We start from the raw sequence: 24,475 nt of genomic DNA, 5'->3' as shown, positions 1-24,475 counted from the left end.
TCTTGATCTCATTATATGCCAGCATAATGGCTGTGTGATGGTGCATGCTCTTTAAATAACTAAATTTTGGATGGTTCAGATAGAAAGGTCTTCACATTGCATAAGATTACTTCTACCTTATCAACCTAAACGCATAAGACCTTCATTTACATCTTTGGAAAAAGGACTTGTGACATCATCAATGGTGCAGCATGCCTTGTCTTTTAGGATTATCTCTTTGAATCTTGTGTGTTGTATGCTGCTTAAAAGACACATCACTAGTCGAAGGTTGTATTTACCCATAGATATATCTCTAGTTCTGTTATTTTGTGATTTTTCATCAAGTTAGTTTAGATTTTCCCTCTTCTGTCCCTTCCATTCTCATTAAGTTATTCTTCTGTTATTTGGAGTTTATTTTTGATGTTTCTTTGTCACTTGCATGTAAACCTCAGTATATTTCATAGGTAGTCCTGCTTGTTTCTTAAAGACCAGCAAGAAATGATGACAATGTAAATGCAGGGAGTGAAATGGAGATTAGAACCCTAGAAACTCAGGACTTCAAAACCGAGCAGAGAAGTCCTTGTGTAGTAGAATTTCTTTTCCAACTAGATGATCCTGGCGACCATTCACCATCATTCCTGCAATTCACTGCTTTTCGGTTGATGTAGCTCTCAAGGACTTCACTGATCATCTCACCTGTCTTGGTGAGGAAGGGACCTGCCCACTCCCGCGTAGCAGCCTCCACTGGGCCTCCGTCCCACCAGAAGAATATTTGATGCGGGCAAACTCTGTTTTATTTATACCCTCCCCATCCGAAAGTGAGTACGTTATACCTGGCACCATCAAGCTATAGATGGCAGGAAAGTATAACCGCCAACGAGCCATTCGGGCATGGGGCATTCAGTCCCCGAGTTTCGAATTTGAGCCGCTCGGGCGAAATTATCGCTTCCTTACCACCAGGCAACCACCTTGGTGGCTATACTGATTGTTGTTATTAAGTAATAGGGTAAAAATAGCAGCAAGCCATTGTTTATGAAATAAAAATTATTTTCTCCAACTAATAAAGATATTTGAATATAAAAAATTATTTTTTAAATGATTAAAAAGTTTAAATGTCTGACAATCACCATTATTTGAATGCAATGGCTTTCATAATAAAATAATGGTTAGATAATAATTGTTGTATAAACTAAAGACAAAATGATGGAAAACTGATCTAGTTTGTACAAGAAGATCTGAAGGATTGTTGCAGAAGGGGTACTTTATTTTTATTTTGTGTTAAAGTATATAGGATAAAGGAGAAAAGGAGCTAAAATAATAAAAACGGATTTTATCGAAAAGAAAAATTTAAAATTACATTGAAGATAGTTTTATGAGAAGGGCAGAGCTTAAGGTAGCATAGGAGGGTATCATTTATGCGAGTCGGGTGCTGAGAGCTGAATGTATCCTTCTAAAAGAGGACTCAGCGACGATGATCGACTAGATAGGAATGAGGGGCGGTGGGAGGATGGAAACCCTCTGCTCTGTGATATCCGATGGATGGTGGGGACTGTAGCGTCTTTCGGACTATGCATGTGTACCGGAAAGCGAACAAGGCCGCTGACTGGATTGTCATCTATGCTGCTCAGCACTCCAGAGATGTATTCTAGCCACACCAGGGGTCGCCCTTCCATTGCTTTGTCATTTTCTCTCTTGATTCTGTTAGCTACGCGGACGTCATAGTAACATGAGCAGCTGTTATACCAAAAAAAAAAAAAAGCCTGGCAAGTGAGGATTCACAAAGACGATACCAAATTGCTGCAACTTACGACAACAGGTGATGACCATACTGTAAATATGAAGTCCCAACAATCGATATTTACAATGTAACATGAGGCCTCCAAAATCATTATAGCTATCCTTATTTTAAACATAGACGCAGTACCACTTTTGGTTGCTACATGTCTCTTGTTTCTCCCTAAAATGCAGAGAGAGAGAGAGAGAGAGAGAGAGAGAGAGAGAGAGGAGGAGAAGAAGAAGAAGAAGAAGAAGAAGAAGAAAAGAGAGAGAAGAATTAACTAAAGTAGATGCAGTGAGTAGATACGCACACGAGCTTTGTAATGTCTCACAAATTGTGCACAACTACTCCAACCGGCTTCTGTCTGAACATGCTGCATCCGAGTATGACCACTCTCTTAAACCATGCATTTTGGAAGAACCCGGCAAGTGACCTGAAATCCATCCGGCCACAATCACCTCTCAAGTCTGTTTGTTTCATGCATAAGTTTATTGAAGAAATGATTAAAGAGGAATAAGTAGCTCAATTGTTTTTTCTTTGTTTTAAATCTTGTGGAGATTTCCAAAGCCACCAACTTGCCAGGCTAATAATGTCTAATAATGGTTATGCAAGAGATATAAATCGAAAACTCTCTCCTTCAACAGAGTTCCGGAGATTAGAGGTACTCCAGGAATTAAGAGTGATGCTTCAGTTATGTAACCATCCTCCAAACAACAGACGGTGGAAAGCTTCCAACAAAACTACTCATCATCGGGGATTTGTTTGGTTCATAGAATTTTTTTATTATTATAATATTTTTTCTGACAAGCTGATGTCTGAATATATGATACATAAAAAAGTAAATTTTGCATGTTTGGTTGATCATAAGAAAGTAACATATTTCAAAATGGCTTATGTTTGCTTGAATCTCTATTTTTTAAAAAAAAATTATGTAAAATACCTGTTACACCTTTAATAAACAGAAAAAATTAAATTTCATTCTATTTAAAAGCTTGGGGGTATTTTTGGAAACAAAAAATTATCCAAATTTCCAATTAGCAAAAAATGCCTTTTCATATCTTATATAAATTTTTCTTTCTTATAAAATATAAAAAAATATTTTCCCATTTTAAAAAAAATAATCAAAAGAAATATGAAATTTTTTATTTTTTTTATTTACCATGCTCTCTCCGTAAACCCAACAAGTTGCGTATGCACTGTTCGGCTTTCAAGTCAAAGTCACCCGTGAGCGCCACGCTAAAAATGCACTGTTCACCTCATAATTCACCTTTATAGCTACAACCATGGCCCTCAAAATTGAGAGACGATTAGGTTTTCAAAAGCGACGGGGAAAAGCGAGCATCAATGCCAATTCCATTTTCCGGATCCACCTTGGAGAACGCTAGAGACGGGAGAGCTGAGGAAATACCAGATCTGGAGGCCGCCGGGCCCGACCAAAGATTCGACAGCGACCGCAAATCTCCAAAAAGTTGATGGGGGTAGAGAGGAGATGCCGCCAGATCCAGTACTAAATCGAGAGGGTGGTTGGCGCAGTCGCCGCGGTCAACCGATCACATGGTCGGCAGCCGGTGGGCTCGGCACGGACGGTCGATTGAGGATGACAATTCGACACCACTAAAGCCGTGCAGCTTTGGACCGGTCGTTTAAGCCTGGAAAAGGACACATACGAATGGATCCATAATCCAGATGGCAGTGGGAAAGGTCTCCATCTCCCAGACTGGAAATTAGAGGCGGCCACCCACTGTGGTTGATCTGAAAAAGTTGCCCCGTTTAAAAAGCCGCGACCCACAGATAGGATGATATTTTTGACTGCAAATGTTTCCATGTGGGTTTGATCTGGTGCAGGTGCCAATTTTAATGAATGTAAACTGTTGAAAAATATATATTTACATGACGAAGTTTGATAACGCCAACTAAAGTTGGTACAACTAATTACAAATCTATCAGGTAAATATGGCACAGTCAATCACAAATTAATCAAGGTCCGAATTTAACAATAACTTTTTCCCTCGCATGAAGTGTTGGAGGATAACCATTCAGCTAGCTTGCCAAGCTATTCACGTCGAGAGAGATTTCATGGATGCTTTAAAACGCTGTTAATTATTTTCTAGGAAGAACAAGCGGCCAGGTGTTATGGGTCTCCTAATCATAAGGAGTTTGAAGCATTCTGCATGTAGAGATAAGAATAATGTGGCTCACAACGAGTCACAGCAGAGGGCACCACAGAGCTCATGGAGACCTGCAGTAGGTCGCAGCCAGTCTGGATCTGAAAGCCTAATGAAAGAATAATTCACCACCAAATAGAAGGATGGTAAATGACATAAAGCATTGCAAGAGCACGGTAAGAAGATTATGAAAATGGCTAGCTTCGGGTAATCATATTCGGATAAACCACAGCGGCATGTGTATCAAAGTTGCGTGGGATTACCATATAACACAGTTATTAGACATACATAGACCAAACTACTTGATCCAGTCCTGCGCATGAAGGGCAAGACAACAAGATGGCCGGCGCCGGAGGTCCGCCGAGACTTCAAAGTTATGGGATCTCATGTTCCCTATCCTCCTATATTTCTTTCAGTAGTCCAGAGGCAGCATAGAAGATATTCCATTGCTCATGTTTCTCGAGTCCTGCCTGTTCATATAGTCATCATACCTGCTGCTTGGGAGCCTCCTGCTTGGGGCTGTGCCCGGAAGTTCACCTCCTCCTTTGCCCATCTGCATTTCCTGGGGCGAGAGTATCTTTATGCACCAGACATTATTGACAAACTCTCTGCAGAAGGCACAAACTTCAAAAGGTCAACGTAAATATTATTTCTCCATAACTTCATGTTTGCACTAGACACCTGGTGTACCCTGGCAACATCTAAAGCAATGCCATAAATTTAACGATGATGCACGATGCAGAGCAATATAAAATTCGATGCCAAAAACCAAAGCATATGGGCATGTTTTGGGCGCGCATCTCCAATTAAATCAGGAAGCAATATGAATCAAGCTAGCGAAACTTATCGTCCGTCTGTATTTTCATGTGCTGATAGAAAAGCCATAATAAAAGATACTTCCCATGAAGTATATTGATATTGTTGTCATTACCTGAACAATCTAATCATAAGTGTGTTTAAAGAACCTAGGTCAAGGTTTGCAGCTGTACAACATTTGGTAGTATGTAGTTTCATGGAAATGAACCTAATTTGAGAGGATTTGTAGTGAATGACCTGTTCAAGAAGAGCAGACAGATCATAACGAGCTTATTCCTATGAACTGGCCCAAAATCGTTCTTGCATGTCTTGAAGACCTTTTAAGCAGGCGTTCTATATAAACATATGCAAAAAAAATGACATAGAACAAGATATGGCTAAATCTCTTAATCATCAAGTGCGCAACCAAAAGGGTTTGCGTCTCTTGCGCATGCTAGCATTCCAGCAATGTATAATATGCTGTAATCACTTTGAAACTGTCATGCACGCACATGGTACTTTGAGCTTTGCTCCTGAACAGGCCTGTGCACGTAAGTGCTGATAGAAAAGCAAATTGGTTTGCGTTCCACATGGATGGTTGCCCTTGTTTCAAGTTGTGTCAAACAGTATAATCACTTTAAGACCTAACTATTGTGTGCAATGACCAACTTAAGTTTTGCTCCTAAATATATCATTCTGGGAGCTAAGTTTCAATGCCATTGTGTTACAAAAAGCTTGAAGATGAAAGTGCATACAAAATTCAGTCCTTCCACCAAAAGATTATCAAGGATTTTCGTTAATGAAACACAACGAAAGAATGGCTAGGAGCAGGTTAAAAGATGGAAACAAGAGCTGGGTAAAACAAACTGGCATTTACAGGGTCAATGTAGAATTTGGCTGTCACTTATTTTCCCCTGAGGGCACACACTGCTAATTTAAATAAAAAGCCTGTCAGAATGAACCAACACCTGTTACTATCAACTGATATGCGCTAACTCGTGGTCTGGATCAGTTCAGACCAGTTTTGTGAAGGAACTTCCTTTATCAGTTACTTGTACCTCTACAAATTTGAAAATTATAATGAGAGGGAAAAACAGTCAAACAGAGATAATTACTAAGAGTCTGACTGTCTACCAAGTTGTCAAGGCATTCCTCGCTCGATGTAAACAATTCATATATGTTAAAGTAGGCTCTTTTTTTTCTTTGTTCCAAAGGAAAGTGATGTTATTTAAAGGCTTCAGTTGAGCCAAATAAACGCATTGCATTGAATGGAATCTACATAAAGAGATTTTATTTACTTCAACTTTTTATTTTTTTGCAAATAATACAATTTCCACATTGACAAATATGATTTCTTGTCAAAGAAAGAGAGAGGAACTCTTTGTAGGGCTACATCTCAATCATCTGACCAGGCATGCATGCTTGATCATACAGCCATCTATTCTCATGCTTGATCGTACATTTGCCATACTTAGTTATGCACACATGCTATACTGTGAAACTTCACATACAGTGACATTGGTAGGATCTAATGATGCAACTACAATTTACACTTGTAAATACTGATCACCCAAAAGATTAAATTTTTCATGATTTTTTCTTTAATTTGCATTTTTCTGTTCCCACCCTTTTTCTTTTTGGTACTTTTTTAAACAACTACTTTGATATAATCAAAAGTGTCGTATACCATTATCTTAGAAGTTAGAATTGGTTAGCTAGGCAATGAAAGAGAAATAGGGTTGTTGCCGAGCTTTGCATGAATAGGGCGGAGCGTGGTCAAACCTTGCATCGAGAATTACAAAAAAAAGGGTAAAAAATAATCACTAACCAGACCGCCACATTCTAATAGGTAGAGCTGCAAGCATAATGACTCGAGAATAGAGATTTCTATTAGTGGGTTTGACGAAAGTTAATGAGTTTACTTTAAGAATGGAGGGTATCTAAGAAAACACACAAATTGCTAAAGTTTCTAGCAAGCCTTATAGAGTACACTGGGCCATATGATCCTGAAAAACAACAGCTCCATATCCATGTAAAGTGAGCAAGAAAGAGTGAATATATGAGTATCACCTCAAGGAAGGCTAGTGTGGAAAAGGACTTACTGCCAGGGATCATCGCCTAGGAGAAGAACATCATTTTCCCGGTCGATGAATACAAGCTGCCAGCCTGATCTCATAGGGTCGTCCAACTGGCCTTCAAGTCCAAACAGACGCCCAAGCTCACTTCGCAGCTCTGGGTAGCTGTTAAATTTGGTAATATCCAGTGACCTTCCATAGGACCCTGATTTGTAAACCTATCAATACAAGCGAAGCCCATCAGTAAAGAGGACAATGCATCGCAGACAATGAAACCAGTACGCTCAGGTTGCCTACACAGTCATTCTACCAGTTTACATGCACCTAGGAAACTTGATTGCATTATCTGTTTTATTTTATCATCATAAATTGCTTCTGCAGACTTTAGTTCGAGTAAGAGATATTGCTAATACTATTAACTATACATCTTGCAAAAACAAAGAAATACATGAAAGCCTTTGAAGCAACAAATATCTCTCACCACAGCCTACCATCATAAAATAATAAATCAGGCCAATGTATCAGTGACATAAGTACCATGGAATGAGAATGGTGATAAAATGTAATAAGCACATTGTTTTACACTACCAAGATAATGAGGAGCCAAAGGTGCACATAACAATCTGGAAGGTATGTTAGACTCAGATGTTTCCATTGTACAATATTTCTTTATAGCATTATAAATTTTTGCACTAGCATTTAGAAGAAAACCCAAGTAGCTTCATAAAACAAAATAAAGTTACAACTACCAATTCAGAAGTATTTTGATAAATAAGATCCTGATAAAAAATAAATCAAAACAATGACCATAGATGGGTGGAGATAATTTGTCACCTTAACAAAGGTTCCATTTTGTGGGTTCATATGGCCCACATTTTCAGGAGGTTGCAAGAATCCAGGTTCCTCAATACAATTTGAACTCGTTAATGCCTGGTTCAATGGGAAATCTGTTCCTGCAGCAGTCAGAAATGGCATGGCCGTGGAATCAGTGCCACTGCCAACACTCCTGAGGTTTGGCATCCCATTCTGCATTAAGAGAGACGAAGAATCTATATGGGCACCGAAAAGCAGATTGTTTTGAGCATCTGTGTTGCATTCCTGGTCAAGAGAGTAATCTCTCCCAGGAAATGGTGGTAAAGTGACAGACTGCTGAGAGATGTTTGATTGTTGGCCTAATTGCGCAACCTGGGACTGCAGACCCTGAGATTCAGCAGGAAGCACGGATTCAACCGCTAATCGCTTGGATGGCCATGTGACTGAAGTGCTTAATGAGCTGGTTCTTGGCAAATTAAGAATGTTTGGTGTTTCTTCAGGAGAAAATGATGAGCGCAAAATATTATGCAGAGGGGAGACATCAGATGTAGATGCTGGGTTAATATTGATGTCTGGAAAGTTTTGCTGACGGCAAAATGAAGATATTGTTTGCAAGGATGAAGACAGGGACTGAGAAGTAGAGGCAAGCTGCGACAGGCTCGAGACGGCATTAGGAACTTGCTGATGATTAGACAAGTGTGTCTGTTGGATTTGCTGGTGTTGCGGCTGTCGTGACTGTTGATGCTGCTGGCGCAACTGCTGATGTATTTGCTGCTGTTGTGACTGTTGATGCTGCTGCTGCGGCAAATGCTGCTGCTGCTGATGATGTATTTGCTGCTGCTGTGGCTGCTGATGCTGCTGCTTCTGCTGATGTATTTGTTGCTGGTGTGACTGTTGATGCTGCTGCAACTGCTGCTGCTGCTGCTGCTGCAACTGCTGCTGCTGCTGTTGTTGCAACTGTTGGTGCTGCTGCTGCTGTGGTTGATGCTGCTGCTTTTGCTGAAGCAGTGCTGGCTGCAGCTGCTGCCGGTCACCAAATGAGTTGCAATGCTGCAACTGATGTTGAAGAAACTGAGACTGAGTTTGATTTTGACCATGGCTTTCTTGAATGGTCTGAATGAGGGCCTGCTGAGAGTTAGGTTGCATTTGATGTAGAATCTGACTTGCTAATAGAGGAGTGGATCTGCTAGTTAAGCTTTGAGGTTGCTGGAAATGTAGAATTGCTGGTGTTGTCTGCTTTGGAGGATCCACAGTCCTCATCTCCTGCAGTGCTGCTGCAGCCACTGCTTGGTACATATCAGGCTGGAGACCTAGCATTGAAGCATTAAGTCTTGGTTGTATCCACGGTGTCACTCCAAGTCCCTGAAAGTTCAAAGATGGCATCCCGCGGTCTCCATCCCGAAGCCACATAAGTGGAGAACTCAGACGAACATCATCATCCTTGCAACCTGCAGATGTGCGGTAAATTTGAATTTTATATACTAGAACAAGATGTGTTGCACATGATTTTTTCAGGGTGCATAGGGGGTTGGGTAGAGGGGTATAGAGGGAGGCATGGGAGCCACACAGTGAGTGGTTTGCCGAATGGAATGAAAAAAAGATATGCACACAGAGCCCTTTTTCTCCTCCAGTGGCATTGGGAATACAAAAGTCCACCTACAGAAGGCAAATCGGCACAAAGTCCAGCTGCAAAAGGGCAGTCTGGTAACAAAAGAAAATTCCAGTAGAAAAGGTGCTCTTAAAGTCCAGCTACAAAAGTGAAGTCCGGTAACAAAAGAAAATTCCAGTAGAAAAGTGCGCTCATTAAATAGTAGAGAATATTAACTAAGTACAAATTTTCAAAATGCAAACATAAAGCATACCATGCAAAGAGGGCAGTCCTGATGGCCATGGACGTTTAAGTCTAAGAGGGAAAGCAGATGGATACATCGGAAATGTTGTTAGAGGCTCAATCTCCCAAAGGGAAACCCTCGGCTGCCTTTCCCCAGCAATTGACTCATCCCAACCAACCTAAACCAGCAAAAGCAGAATTATGACATTCATATGTGATGTGTTCAGAAATTGTTGGACATATTCCAAATACACCCAAAAAAGAAAGATAAAATGTCGAATTTGAAACCTCATAATGCAAGTATCCAAGTTCCTATACAGCGTATAAGCGAAAAGTACTTGCATGATAAATAATACCTTTACAGACCGCCAATGTGAGTTTGGCCAACGCACAGGATCCAGATCGCTGATCCCTGTGATTGTGCCCATGTAACTGAAAATAACATAGGTAACATTTATAGGACGACATGACCAAGTACGACATAAGAAATGGTAATACTATGAGAAAAATAGATGAATATTTGTAACTATATAAGGGTTACCAATTATGGTCCTAGCAATCCGAGGTCCTGGGAGGGGTGGACCAGAGATAAACCTAACCAAGGTTTTCAAAACTGGCAGGGCATACCTTTTTTCTGAAGAACCGGCATAATACCAAGTACTGATACATGGTACACGACTGCATCCCATGCCAACATACTATGTACTGGAGCTATCTACCACATCTACCAGAATGGTACAGTACCCACTCATACTGTCCCGTTTTGATGGTTTTTAAAATGCTGGGCATAACCTTTGGCTTTTTTTTTTTTTTGCACATAGTGGCTGCCCTAGGACTTGAACCCGCACCATTGCGCTTGTCAGCCCAAGCCTTTTGCCATTGCACCAAGCAACAGCCTCTAATTGAATAGTTTTTGTATTTACTTATACACATACATGGACATAGTAGAAATTTTCAAGTTTATGAAAGGAAATACTCAGAAAATGATACTTCCAAGGGAGAAAGACTTACCGGCGAACACTAGACTCCTCTGTCTCAAAAAGCATTCTAAAACGCATCCCCACAGAAACACGAGTGTGATAAACTGCTTTAACATACTTTGCTAATGGTATGACAAATTCTGAAGGACTTGCCCTGGAAGCAAGTGATTCAAGTCAGCATACCTCGGAAATAATGGATGATACACATTCCAACAATATATGCTATCATTACCTCGGATTATAAAATATAGTAAAACGGCTATTTGTAGCAGCAGCATGGGCTGCTGCGGCAAGAAGTCCAATATGCATGCTATCACTTGATAATACTGATGAAGGCATTACTGTTTGTGGTCGATTAGCACGTCGAATACCCAGAAGCAACTGATTATTTTCATTCCTGATAGAAGCAATATAATCCAAAATTAGCAAAATGAGTGAAAAGTTTATCAAAGCACACACCAATATTGTAAAAGAAATAAGATATGAAATCATCATACCAGATAAAAAGGACTGAATCACCTGCAATCAGTCGTTTTGCACTTACGAAAACACTCCATCCTGTTGTCAGAAGATGCCTCTTTGGCTGACCTGCATCACAATTGCATTTAGTGAAAAAGTTTATCATGTTAAACACACTAGCCCGCATGTCAATCAATGACCTATAATAAAATTAATATATAATCCTTCATAAACATTTTTAGAATAAGCAAGCTTGCCAGAATTATGAAGCCAAACATATAGCCAAAGTCCATATGATGTGAGCTACATTAAACCTCTTAAGCCATGTGGATTATTATGAACTTTTGTTTTACTTAACCATTAATTAGCCACAACTAGTTTCTTCATAGACCTTGTTCACGCAATCCCTACTAGGGACTTGACACCATATAGAGAGTGATGTCAAATTGAAAGCTAGCTCTAAAATTTTCTCAAACCTTGGTAATCATATCTTGATCCATAAAGCCAACTCTAAGGTTTATCAAAAATTAATACATATCAGAAATGCTTCATGGATCAAACACTACAAAAACGATGCCGATATCCCAACATATATGGAACATCTACATGGTTCAGACTTTATATGGGAAAACAAGCTACGTCTGAGCAAATTATTTAAAAAAGTAAGCAACACAATTCATTTAAAGAGAATGAGGTCAGCGCCTCTTCTGAACTTAGCACCACAAACACTGGAAATATAAATCATGATTCATGTGACAAGATGCAAAATTAGATCGCCTACCGTGTTATGTGGGACAACTACACAAACGGCTCTTCTGGTGAAAGCACATGATCAGTCCTTAATAGTGAAAATGTTTTGTGAATATATCAGATAAAAAAAAATGATACATATTCAAGAATCAGTTTGAAAGCAAAGGATGATCAAATCTTACACAGTTTTTAACTCCCGACAAATGCTATAGAAAAGGAGTAGTAGATCTTCCAAGACTAGAAAGATTACATGAATATAGCAAAGAAAAATTTAAGTAGTTTTATCAAAAATGAGAATGGTTGGATCTGAAGCCATCAATTGCATAAATAGCTCCAAGTTTTAGCCAGGTGCATTAAAAAAATTTTAAAAAAAATACAAAAAAGAATGGTTCTGTGGAATTCACTTATCATCAGTCGCTTAAAAGCTAGCTTATCACACACAATTTTTTCCTGGGGGAAAGTTCGTTGTGCTTGAGGACCAAAGATTGACTGAATTAAAATAAGCATCCATTACCTATCCCTTTTTGGTGAAGGTACAGATTTAATTACTCTTAATGTCAACATATTATATTTTGAAAGAACCTGCATAATTCCCTCAATCTGAGAGACAATTGATGCCCCATAGGTAATGTGAAAGGACACTAAACACGTTTACAAAACTAAGACAGCCAACCAACACCAAAGAAGAGATCAACAGGTAATTCATTTAGTACCTTCTCAGAGTTCATTACCATCTTTTGAGATCAATTGTTAATTCCTGCAAGTATGATAACCTGATGTGTGGCTCCTTCCAAGATCCTTACCAATACAAGTGGCATAATATCCCCAATGGCCAAAGCACAGCAGCCACTGGATCAACTTCCACTGAAGAATTTCCATAAATGGATCTCATTCAACTATGTTTAGTAACTCCAAGGGCAAACAATTAGATCAGATAAATTGCTGACTTTTACTTTAATGTGAGAGAAATTCCTCCAGCATTCTGGAAAATATTTATGCTTTGTTTGTTGGTGCAACTCTGAATTTCACCTGGGTTCATTGCTATCATTATCTATCAAATATACCACCTGCCAACCTCAGTACATTTACGTTCATCCAGCTAATTATTTCAACATGAACTATATTTACTATTTAATTCATAGATAGATACATCGCATTCATTGCTATCATAGTATCTTTGATAATTCTTATTTGCAGAGACGCGGGGAACGAAAGCACTCTCAAAGTGCATGTCCACTTCGACATGCAGCCATCCTATCCCTCATTGTTCTGTGTGAGAAGGATCAATATATTTAACTCACAAGTAGCATTCTCTTATTCCTAATATATATGACTAAATAAAAAAATTAAGTCAGAACAACTGTTTGACATCTTTGCTATATCTTCTGGTAAAAATAATTAAAAGCAAGAACACCATGAAAGACTGCAGTGATTTTGGTCCGGCGTAATAGACCAGCAGTTCAGGTATTAAATATTAAAAAGAAGGGAGACAAACACGCTAACCATACTAGCATCAACAAAAACTTACCGCGAAAAATGTGACGAAATTTCCACTCATTATCATGAATGTCCCTTGCAATCAATTCTTGTGCAGGAGGCTGCTGGGAAAAATCCTGAGGGAATAAAAACAAATGTACAAAGCAAAAGATAAGCTTACAAGAATATCTTTATATGTAATATACAAATCACTTCAATGGAAAACAGAAAAAGTTCATTTGATCAGGTAAAGTTTTCTCACCAATGGAGGGAAGACTTTTTCAGCTGCCCGGCGAGGAACAGAGAATCCACCATGAGTACTGGTGTCACTTGCAGTCAGGGTCTTGCAGAAATAGTTGGTTGGCTGCTTGCTTGGAGTACCCAATTCAGCGGGAAGATACGGATCTTTTTGCTCTTCCTGTGGACGTAATTATGTCCAATATATATAGTCTATGGAAGTCAATCATCAGATAATCAAATTGAGATAAGAAGCACAAAGTGCTGTTGATTACCGGGCTCAATGGTTGCAATGTCATTTGGGCATAAACTTCATCTGTCTCTGCATCTGCCTGAAATGTGAATTTTGAGTGGGAATTCACTCATTAGACAACTGAATTTATAGGCATGCTAAATCAAACAATGACTGTCTGGGTGAAACTTACATGCATAGTCAAATTATGAAGCTGACAAATCAACTGCGGAGGTAAGTTTGGATAATTTGGGATCTGAGCATCAATTTCCTTGTTGGTAGATGCAGCTACCTGCAGAGGTAAAATCAGGCATTGTTGATTTGAATTCTCTGAGGACAGGAGGAAAACCAAATATACTATATGACACCAGTATAAGGTCTTAATCAAGTAAGATTGTGCATGGTCTAGCAAAGTCGAACATCACAATAATTATTTAAAACACTCATCCACTTGACCCATATGTAATACTGTTTTCCTTAAAATGGAAGCAAAGCATGAATACTCGCCAAACTATTGACAATTACAATTATACAATTAAAGTAGGAAAAACACCCTGAAGACTGCATCTGGAAAACACATACTAGAAATCATGCAAAACTAACTTAGTATGAAATTTATTCAGACATAAATCATCCACGGCAGTGTAAGTTCAGAGTGTTTCAGGTTTACAGTATTTGTATAAACTGACCTGCTCGCTGTGGCCCTGTGGAAAGTACACTACACGACTTCCAACAGCAGGTAAAGACACAAGTGGTCCAGCACATGCATGCCATAGCTCCGAATTCAGACACTTTTGCTCCCCTGTAAATTTTAACAGAGAAGGCAAACTTAAGAAGAAGCATAATGGAAGAAAAGCAAGCATTCATTATGATGCATAACTGAACACGGTTTGCTCAGGGTCTATTTTTCAAAGGTGATATCTCTTTATATCCTGTAACAGTCATGTAAATAGCCATGCAAACATAGGCATTTATTGGATGCAAGTTCTTCCAAAATTAAGAATGAGATCCAGCACCTTCCGAGTAACCAGAAACACTGAAGATTTATCAAACAAGAAAAATAACTGAAAGAAGCTGGTAAACTCCATATGTAAGCACAGTGGTCTTCTGCTCTATCTTGTTCAGCATTTAAGAACCAAATTAAAGTAAAAAAGATATAGCAAGAAATAGAGAGAACCTAAGACAGCAAGAAAGGTAGTCCTTGCATTTTACAAAACTCCAAACCATGACTTATTTAAGATAAAAAAAATATCTTCATGCAAGCAACTGCAGCAAGGGAAATTGGAGCATTGAAAAGAATTTTCCTGCCAAAGCCACATAACTATGCCAATGACTACTTAATTCTCAAAATATTTATTTAAAAAGAATACTTAAAAGCTGAACTCTGTTTTTTCCGCAAACAGTAAAACAAATGCAAAACCTATAAACGTTCATCAGTTATCATACCAGGTTCCAGCTAGACCAGAAAGAAGCATGCAAAAAACTCACCTTCCTGTGTCTGTTGCGGAAGTCCTGATGTCGAGAGCCTCATCCTGAAACTATGAATAGGCTTAACCTAAAGGGAACGACACCTGAGGACCACAGGTGCCTCCTATCTTCAACAAACAAATGAAATCTTGAAGGGAAGACACTCCATGTGACTATGAATCTCTGCTGTTGGCTTCCTCTCGATTAGCTGTTATCATACCACCATAAAAATTTCCTCTTCCAAGGTGGGTATATTCAAAACTTTGATTTCTTCACCCCAGTGGGACGCTCTTGTTTTTCCACCCAGCTAAAGCCCACACAACAAAATAAGAGGACCCAACAGATGGCATCAAAACCTCCATTTGGTGACAAAAGCCGCTTGAAAATCCGCCAAGTTCTTCATCCAAAGCCAGGTCCGCTACAAGAAACGCTCGCTTCCACTCTCATCAGGTCCACGCCTTCAACTTCGAAGTCCTACAGCTTCCAATCCATCGTCTTCGTTACGAGGAAGTTACCGCGCATAAAACCCTACAAATCCCAAGCTCAAAACCAAAGAAATCCACCAAAATTTCTGATTCTTGTTAACAAAAGCCGATGGACTTGACCCAAGATTATGGACCGGATGGCGTTTCCAAGCCTCCGAACAGGAAACTCCAACCAAATCCTTCGTATTAATACTTCCAACTAAAGAACCACAGAATTCCTCAGCCGGAATCTCAAAAAGCACCAGAAAAACGAACAAAGTGGTAGCCAAATACCTCTCACCCAAGTAATCCAAGCAAGCAAATCCCGACAAAAAACCAGCCAAGAAATCTCTCTTGAGAGCTCCGAACGCTCAGCAAATCCCAAGCTTTCACCCAGTTCGGCACTTCCTCAAAAAAATTCCAGCTTTCACCACCCAAGCTCAAAGGAAAACTCAAGCATTTGACCAGAAACACCAAAGAAACCCACCAGATCTCCCCTCAGAAACTCCCCTAACAGCTCAAAGTAATACCTTTAGCTCGAGAAGCACTACAACGAGCTCCACCCTCCACAAACCCCTCGATTCCGAACCCGAGCCTCTCCAAACCTCCAATAAAAGCTCCAAAACAAAGCCTCCGACCACGAAACCCAGCTCTTTTTACGAAAAACCAAATCACGAGCTCCGAAGACCTCCGACCGAGCTCCTCGCTCACAGAGACCTCATCTTAAACCCTAGATGCCCCAGATCCCCATCTCCAACGCCACGAATCGCCACGGACCGAGCATTCTCGATAGCAATTCAGCATCAAAGAACGCTTTCTCGAGCGCCGGATCAAAACCAATCGATCAAGAGAGAGCTCAGAGAGAAAGCGAGGGAGCTCGCTCTGTGGCTTCTTCGCCCCTTCTCCCCTCCCGAGCTCCAATCACTCAGTAAAAAAACCGCCATTATTGTTACTTTTTTCCTTCCTTTCTTTCGATTTTTTTTTTCGTCACGCCTTTTATACATGATGATGATAGGGTGAGAGATATATCTTTTTTTTCCTCTCCCCAATTACCAATATCTCCTTCACTTTTACCTAAATTTACATAAAATATCCTCCATTCGACAGCAAAGGCTATTTCTTTGACGAAAATACCCTTGGTAGCAATCTACCGTAGGGATACACGCACAGGGCCGGCCCATTACGCACTCAACACAGCCCGTGTCATAAAAATACTATGTCGATTTGTTTATACAATGGCCTAAGCTCGGATCACCAGACTTCCAGCCCAATTCAAAATATGGCTTCGACCAGTGATTGAGCTTGGTAGCCCAACGCAGCCCCACATGATATTTATATAGCATGTGTGTGTGTGTGTGTATATATATATAGTAAATATATCTGGGTATAGGTTCCTATAAATCAGCCTATTAACAGGCTGATATGTGAAGCCAAGTTGTTCTCTAATTAAATCTGCCGACTAAGCCAAATTTGGCGGTGGCCGTCCCCAATCGTTCTGATTTTGATGGAGCACATATTGCTGCGATAGGCCACACGGATATGGTTGAAATAATGGATTCCAATATGCATCGAAGCCATCCGTATCATTCTGATTTTGACTCCCCTTCCATGCTTGATGTAGAACCGGAAAGATGCGTTCCTTGAGGCGAAATTTTGTTGATGGGTATCTAAATTGCCCCCATCATTTACAATCAGGTTCCCCAAATGCATTAGGTTTACTGCTGAACCTGCTTGTTGCATTGGACTACCAGGTATTAGTATGAGGGGTTACATTATTTACCGAGGTAAATTGACCCTCGAAACTAGCACCGATCGAGGTATTAGACAAAGGAGCACCTTGGCCCCAGCACTTGTGGCCATGCCGATTTCGGGTGACTTGATCGGCTACCCCTCGGCATCAATAACAACTTCAACTGCAGGCCTATCGTATTCTCTTGTCAACCGACTAGATCTCCACTAACAACACATTTGGCCTATGACTAGCTAAGGCAACTTCATGTCCTAGGACCTGCATTCTAACATAGGCTCCATAGCTCTGTATATATAGCTTTGTTTCTGAAGGTTCCCCTACATAATACTTAGCATTCCATTTATCATATGACATAAGTTTTTGAAGGTCGGGCTGTTCTAAAATCTTCACATTGTTGTACTGTAGATCCTGAGCAGGTAATCTACAAACAGTTTGAGGATTGTTTTCAAATACTTACATACTCGAGGATGTATTACAAGATAATTGCAAGGATTGATTTTGGTCGGCCGGCACTTCAATCAGCTTGTCAATTTGCTTGGATATTTGGGAAAAAGAATTCTTTTGTTAACTAATATTCTCAGGAACATAGCAAACTAGCTTGTCAACGCTTCCAAAAGGTCCTTCTGACTCTAGCCCAATAGTATTTGAACTAGGCGACTGTATCACACATCTACCCAAAATCTATCGGAACGATCCCGTAATCAGTAGCTAGCATTTTGGCTAAGCAAAGTTCCCTTAAGGAAGTATCTTGTGTTGGGTTCTACCATTAATGGTATAAGGTTGCTGTAAAAACAGAGAGTTTTCCGCCTGTTCACTTTGGGATACCTGTTGCTCCTTTAGAGTGGAAGAATCTCCAACATGATTTTTGGGTTGCATCATGATGGAAGGCTGGGAGCCACCCTTCTTCTTTGGCGACACTCCATATGCTAGTCCCACTGAATATGCCAGGAAACTTGTTTTCCTTAGTTTCAGGCCGAAACCTAGGTAGCAAGCTCATGGTGGAGCGAGGGGTTTGTGCTGTGTGCCATCGGCCTCTGGCCCGAACTCGAAGGAGTTCAGATCGAGTCTCGAAACTTCAAAAATTTTGTAGAAAAAGAAAATTTTGTCTAGAACTCGTGTAAAACTAAAGCAAAGCAAAATAAATAAAAGATAAAAATATATTTTAGTATTATCGAAAAAAAACCTCTTTCTCATTTGCAAATTGTATTTTATATCATCATGCTCTTCTCCCCCCACCCTAACAGTTATATATTGTGGGTCGTGACGCCTTGTGTACCCTTTTTGCTTTATCTCCAACCGTCTATTCTTTCAAATCTTTGGCAATTGAATTTTCCCGCTTAAGTTAACTTAATCTAAGGCCGATCCATTACTAAATCATATCAATATGTTAGGCTCCTACAACCACTCATCCATTGCCGAGCCAAGCTTCTCAAAAATAACCCATCAGCTCAAATATGCATGCAGGATATGTGCGAACGCTATTGGATTCATAGAGTATGCAGTTTATTTAGGTAGGACTTATATCAACCTAACACCCTTTTAATCAAATTTCGTTGAACAAAACAAGAACTTCACATTTTTTTTTAAAATCAGTAGATCCATAGATGAGATTTAGATTGAGAGTAGAACATGCAGTTTAGAAGCATAAAGCTGCATAGACCGACAGATCTAATCCTTGTACGAGGTGTCGCCCAAACGGGCTGGGAAGATATTTTAGTAATTTTCCACTACATGCAGGGGGCAATGCGTCTTTGAGACAATCCATCGTACGAGGTATCGTCCCTTTCAAAAAAGAGGTCCGTACAAAGTAATCCACGGGACCACGTCCGTTATACCCGCCTTCTTATCCACCGTCCATGAAACCGCGGTGAATAAACGGACGGCCGAGATCGGTTTCGCGTCCTCCTCAAAAGCAGTAAAATCGAGTTTTTTTACCGCGGGGGCGTGCGATGTTTTTTCACCTCGCCGTGGAAGCCCGCGCCGCTTAATTCTTTATTATTATTTTAATCCCCAGGGGATTATGGGCACCGAAATCGGGTACCAGGGCCTGATGGGTGAATACGGGCCGTTCGATTATGGGATCAATGGAGGGCGGGGCCCGCGATGGGATGGGACACATACCATCGTGCGGCTTTATGAGGTAGCTGTCAGCGTACGGGAGGAGCGAGCGACCCCAGGACGCGTCATTAAGCCGGGCACGTGGCCTCTATCTGATGGCCCGGGCAAACGGACGGCAGGGATTAAAAATTCGGCAGTAACTCGGCGAGACGGGCAGGATATATAGTTCTTTCGCGGGCGGCCTTGACGCCGACTCCTCGTACGGCTGACCGGACGAGTCGGCAATGACAGGGGGCTGGGCTGGGGGTGGCGGGGTTGGTTTGGGGCTGCGAAGCGAGAAGAGATCGGGGCGGTCGATTCTAGATTGGGCGGCTAGTGATGACGAAGGGCATGAAATGGGGCCGAGAGGGGATTAGGTTTGGCAGCTTCCGGGAAGCAGGAAGGATGGTGGTGGCGAAGCTGTAAACTAGCGTTGGATTGCACCAATTCATGCACTAATAATGGAGATGCAGGGTTGACTACAGGATTGGTTTTAGTTGATAGTTTATCCTTGTTCAACGTGCATGGCCTGAAACTATTCCACATTACAGCAGAATATTGCTGATGGTAGAATATTTAAAACAATATTAGCTCGGATATTTCATTAATATGTTTAAAGTAAGCTGACTAAATTAGTAAAGAGTTATGTTGGAGAGAGAGAGAGAGAGGGAGAGAGAAGGGTGGGGGAAAGGGTGGTATTGAACACAAGCTTTCGCATTCGTATATGTGCCCACATTTTCCGTTTTTAAGTGGGTATTTTTGCGGCAACTCTATCTGTTGTTTCCATGATTGTTTAGCGGTATAAACTCTCAAAATTCACAAATATATCTATAATCATGTACATCAAATTAACATGTGGTGATCTAATATCTTTAGGTGCCGAGCCGATAAGGTTGGCGGAAAAGTCAGCTTGCTTGCTATTTCGATTTGAGAAGTTAGCTTGATGGTCGCTGATGCGGGATTTGCACCCCATCACCAGCACAATCCCAACCGATCCGCGCAGCGAAAGGAAAGTGTCCCCCAGGAGGTATTGTCCGCTTTAGATCTGATTCGGGGGTCGAGCGTACCCGGAGCCCTCCTCACGGCGCCTCACGGTTTTGCCCCACAAAAGGCGCCTCCTGAGGAAAGGGTTATTGAGCCCCCATTTAAGGCACAGACCTTTCCGCTGAACGGTCGATGTGGGACTAAATTTGGAAACCCCCCCCACAACACAGCCCCCCGACGGGAAGGTCCTGTGCAGGGTTAGGGGCCCCTACCTGGCGCGCCATCAGATGCGGGATTTGCACCCCGTCACCAGCACAGTCCCAACCGATCCGCGCAGCGAAAGGAAAGTGTCCCCCAGGAGGTATTGTCCGCTTTGGATCCGATTCGGAGGTCGAGCGTACCCGGAGCCCTCCTCACGGCGCCTCACGGTTTTGCCCCACAAAAGGCGCCTCCTGAGGAAAGGGTTATTGAGCCCCCCATTTAAGGCACAGACCTTTCCGCTGAACGGTCAATGTGAGACTAAATTTGGAAACCCCCCCACAACAGTCGCTATACGCATCCAAAATGAAATGGATTAAGAGGACTGTGCTCGGACAATGGCTCCAATGCTAGGTCTGATCCGAAACAAAACATACAAAGAAAATTCACTTATTGGAGGGTGTACGACGAAGATCCTTTGATACTTAAGTCATACCATTTCTTGGAAAATAACGGAAGTGTAATGAGAGTGGCAAAATGGCAGCATAATCTGGTTGAAAGAGCACATTGATACGTTATCTGGAGAACCCTTCAGGCAAGGTTTATATAAGTGAGGGCTAGTGTCTGTCGCCGAGCAAATAAAGCAAGTTCATTGGCTGTTTTAATAACATATTGTGTGTCTCACCCAAGGATCATATCCGCACATCTATTCTGCCTATCTCGTTTGCACGGATCGCTAGTATGTTGCGTAGTTAAAGAAACTGGTTACGATCATGGTCGAGTTGTCGTTTGCTAGAGGAAGAGTTTGAAATTTGAAGGACTCTTCACCCACTTTTGGGGTCGGCTGCAAGCATGTTCTAATTGGCCGACTTGTGGCTATATGACAAGCTCCTATTGATCAGGCTGCTATGTTGGTTATAGTCGGTTCCAAAAACTATCAATATCAATAAGATATAATATGGTTAAAAATTCAAATACCGACTTAACTTGAAAATTAGCCGAGTACATGGGGTACATAGAGTTCTAAAATATAAATATAGTTATTTATGTACATGGGTACATAAATAACTATATAAATATAAATATAGTTATTTATGTACATGGGCACATAGAGTTCTAAATCTATAACCTATTTTTATCGTATAACCAATATAATGGTTTAATATTAGAATAAAAATTAAAAGACATAAATGCTTATTTGACATGATATTATTTATTATTTGCATATTTTCATCGTAAGAACTAGGAGGGACGGCCATCGGAACCCCTCAACCAGGTATGGTGAGAATTAGAAATGCTGGAGTTGTGAGGATGGATGAGAATATTTAGAGTAATAGAATTTGAGATGGGCGACAAATAGAAGCCCTAACCCTTCATGTTCCATTTATATATTCTTATATTCACATACTAATGACTTCCAATAACTTGCTTTTGGTAACCATATGAAGAAAGATAGTATTGAAATGGATTGTATTTAATTTCTAAAACTCGATTATGTCAAACGACTCGAACCAAGTTTCGAGCATCTGGCGAGTTAACCAAGTTAAGACTTATTTGAAGCTTAAATTTTACGCAAGCTGAGTCTCTTGTTGTATTGGCTCGAAATTTTATCAAATTAAATTGACTCGACCGAGTTCCATGCCGACTCCATGGGTTGTTAAACTATAAAATATAGTATATTTAAAATTAGTAACAGTTGATTGTCCAAAGAAAAAAAGAATGATAATCAATGATAGTGGTAACTATTATGATGATTTCTTACATAAAATATCATGAATGGTTGCAGTTTCCAGTCCATCTATTTTGCAGTAGTGCATCTATAATGCTTTCCAGCCTTAATGTTTTTTAACCCTTTTCACACGTGCACCACATGTGCCGTGTTCTAGTAGGTATAATGCTAGGAGAAGTTTTGAAAGGTCGAAATTGTCATTAGTGGCTGATGTTTGGTGAGCACTAACCTGCATAAAGTCATGCTAGAAAAGGAGTGGCTCAGCTTAGCTCTGCTGTCTCGAATAAATATAGCATTCTTTTAGTTCTTATCACATAATTCTACCCCCAGACTCTGGAATCTAATGGTCAAATCATGAGTGCTATGGCAGCACCAGAAAACTTGACAATGAAGGCCAATAAAAGCAGCTAAATATTTATTTTTTTCATAATAATAATTATTTTAATGTATAAAATAATTTATAAATTAATTTATTATATGTATCCTTGGTTGAGAGAAAGTTAATTTTTTAAATAATTTATAAAACCAAGTGAACATAAAAATGCAATGAATGAGAATAAGTTCGATTTAATTCAATACGTGTTTTCATGCATAGTTAGATGTTTGTAAGCGAACTTGTAAAGCATATCACCATAAAAATAATTATATTTTATTAATTTTGTCCACATTTGGTATTCTTTTGTATGAACATAATATTTATACGTAACAGATTATTTGACACATACTAAAAAATATATTAATGATGAAATCGATCATAGAATCAATTATAAATTTAATATTAAAAATTGAATGGAAATTCATTAAATGTATTCATAATATGACTCCAAGTTTTCTCATGAATTATTTATTAAATCTAATGTTTGCTAGCCTTAAAAAATATATTATGCTCGTCGATACTTTTTATAACATAGAAAAATAATAGAAGTGCACATCCTACAATTAGAAGTGTATTTATTAGAATAATAAAATATTATTTTATTGGATTGGAAAGAAAACCTGAAACTTGATTATTCATAGTAGTTTGAACGTGCATCATACATGCCAACTTCTAATATCAATAGAAATTAAGGTTATGAAATTATTTATATTATTCACCATTGAATTAATGATAAAGAAAAATAAAAATAAAATAAAAATATAATTACTAACATTCTCTAGAAAAAAAATCATGATGGAATCATGCTCTGTCTATTTAAAGCTACTGTTTTTGGAACATATATAAGTCCAAAATAATAATAGTGTACTGGCCCAAGAGGCCTCTCAATATATCATATCACATCAATTCTAATAATTTTTATAATCCAGCCTTAAATTTCATTAGAGGTCATTATGTAAAATAAAAGATATAATTGGTGATTCATATTCTCACTATTCATATTAGCAAAAGAATATAGTGATGTGTGACCTTGACCCAATCCAAAAGTTGACTAATCTATTGCTTTGAGTTTAATTGATTCATTTCAAAAAGTAAAAAAAAAATCCTTCAATTACTCTTAAAATAAAGATCATCTACCTGAAGCTCCACATCAAGAAGCTGAACTCCAAAAGGCCCTGGAAATATTCCTTGGAAGCTCACTTGCAAAGATAGAAAAAATTCACTCCGAGCTAGCTCAAAAGTCAACCCCAAGCTTACAACAAGTCGACTCCGGTAGACTGTGCTAACTAATATGCCTTCATGAGACGACTTCAGCAGATCACAAGTCGATCCTAGAATAGTCTCAGAAGATAGATAGAAAACGAAGAAATTTAATGTAGTAACGAGTCAACCCATAAAGTACATGAGTCAACTCCAGCTTAACAAGAGTCGATCCCAGAGAAAAGCGAGTTGACCCTTGAATGGCCACAGAGAAAAAATAGAATACTAGAAAAATCATCGCATTGGCGACTCGGCCTATAGAATTCACAAACTGACTCCAGTCAAACTAGAGTCAACCCAGAAACAAACAAGTCGACCCTAGAACAGCCACAGTAGAAAAATAGAAAGCATTGACACTTAGTCCGTTGAAGAGTCGACCCCAGTCATCTCTTGAGTCGACTCCACAAGTGTCATAGAAGAAAGATAGAGTGCAATAGAAATACAAAAAAGCTCAAGATGACTCTTAAAGATCACGAGTCGCCTCCTGAAAATCTAGAATCGATCCCAAAAAACGACGAATCGACCCTCTGCACCCGACAACAATAATGACTAATTTTTTTGTGATTTAAAAAGGCTGTTTT

The 24,475-nt window shown here is 39.8% G+C and overlaps 1 protein-coding gene across 1 annotated transcript; it reads right to left on the bottom strand.

The window, feature by feature from the left end:
* Positions 1-4,102: 4,102 nt before the first annotated feature.
* LOC103703671 (auxin response factor 6-like) lies at positions 4,103-16,474 on the bottom strand. Its single transcript, XM_039114573.1, has 14 exons — positions 15,058-16,474; positions 14,259-14,371; positions 13,763-13,861; positions 13,613-13,669; positions 13,363-13,518; positions 13,153-13,237; positions 10,913-11,003; positions 10,648-10,812; positions 10,447-10,569; positions 9,792-9,867; positions 9,467-9,614; positions 7,626-9,052; positions 6,819-7,009; positions 4,103-4,529 (listed from the first exon to the last, which is right to left on the bottom strand). Exons 1-14 carry the CDS (start codon positions 15,098-15,100, stop codon positions 4,334-4,336), a joined length of 2,970 nt encoding a protein of 989 aa, XP_038970501.1. The 5' UTR covers positions 15,101-16,474; the 3' UTR covers positions 4,103-4,333.
* Between the last annotated feature and the right edge of the window lie 8,001 nt (positions 16,475-24,475).

The sequence above is a fragment of the Phoenix dactylifera genome, chromosome 16 (genome assembly GCF_009389715.1).
Source record: "Phoenix dactylifera cultivar Barhee BC4 chromosome 16, palm_55x_up_171113_PBpolish2nd_filt_p, whole genome shotgun sequence".
Lineage (NCBI taxonomy): Eukaryota > Viridiplantae > Streptophyta > Magnoliopsida > Arecales > Arecaceae > Phoenix > Phoenix dactylifera.
The sequence above is the reverse complement of the archived record's forward strand: the minus strand, read 5'-3'. Positions and strand labels throughout refer to the sequence as shown.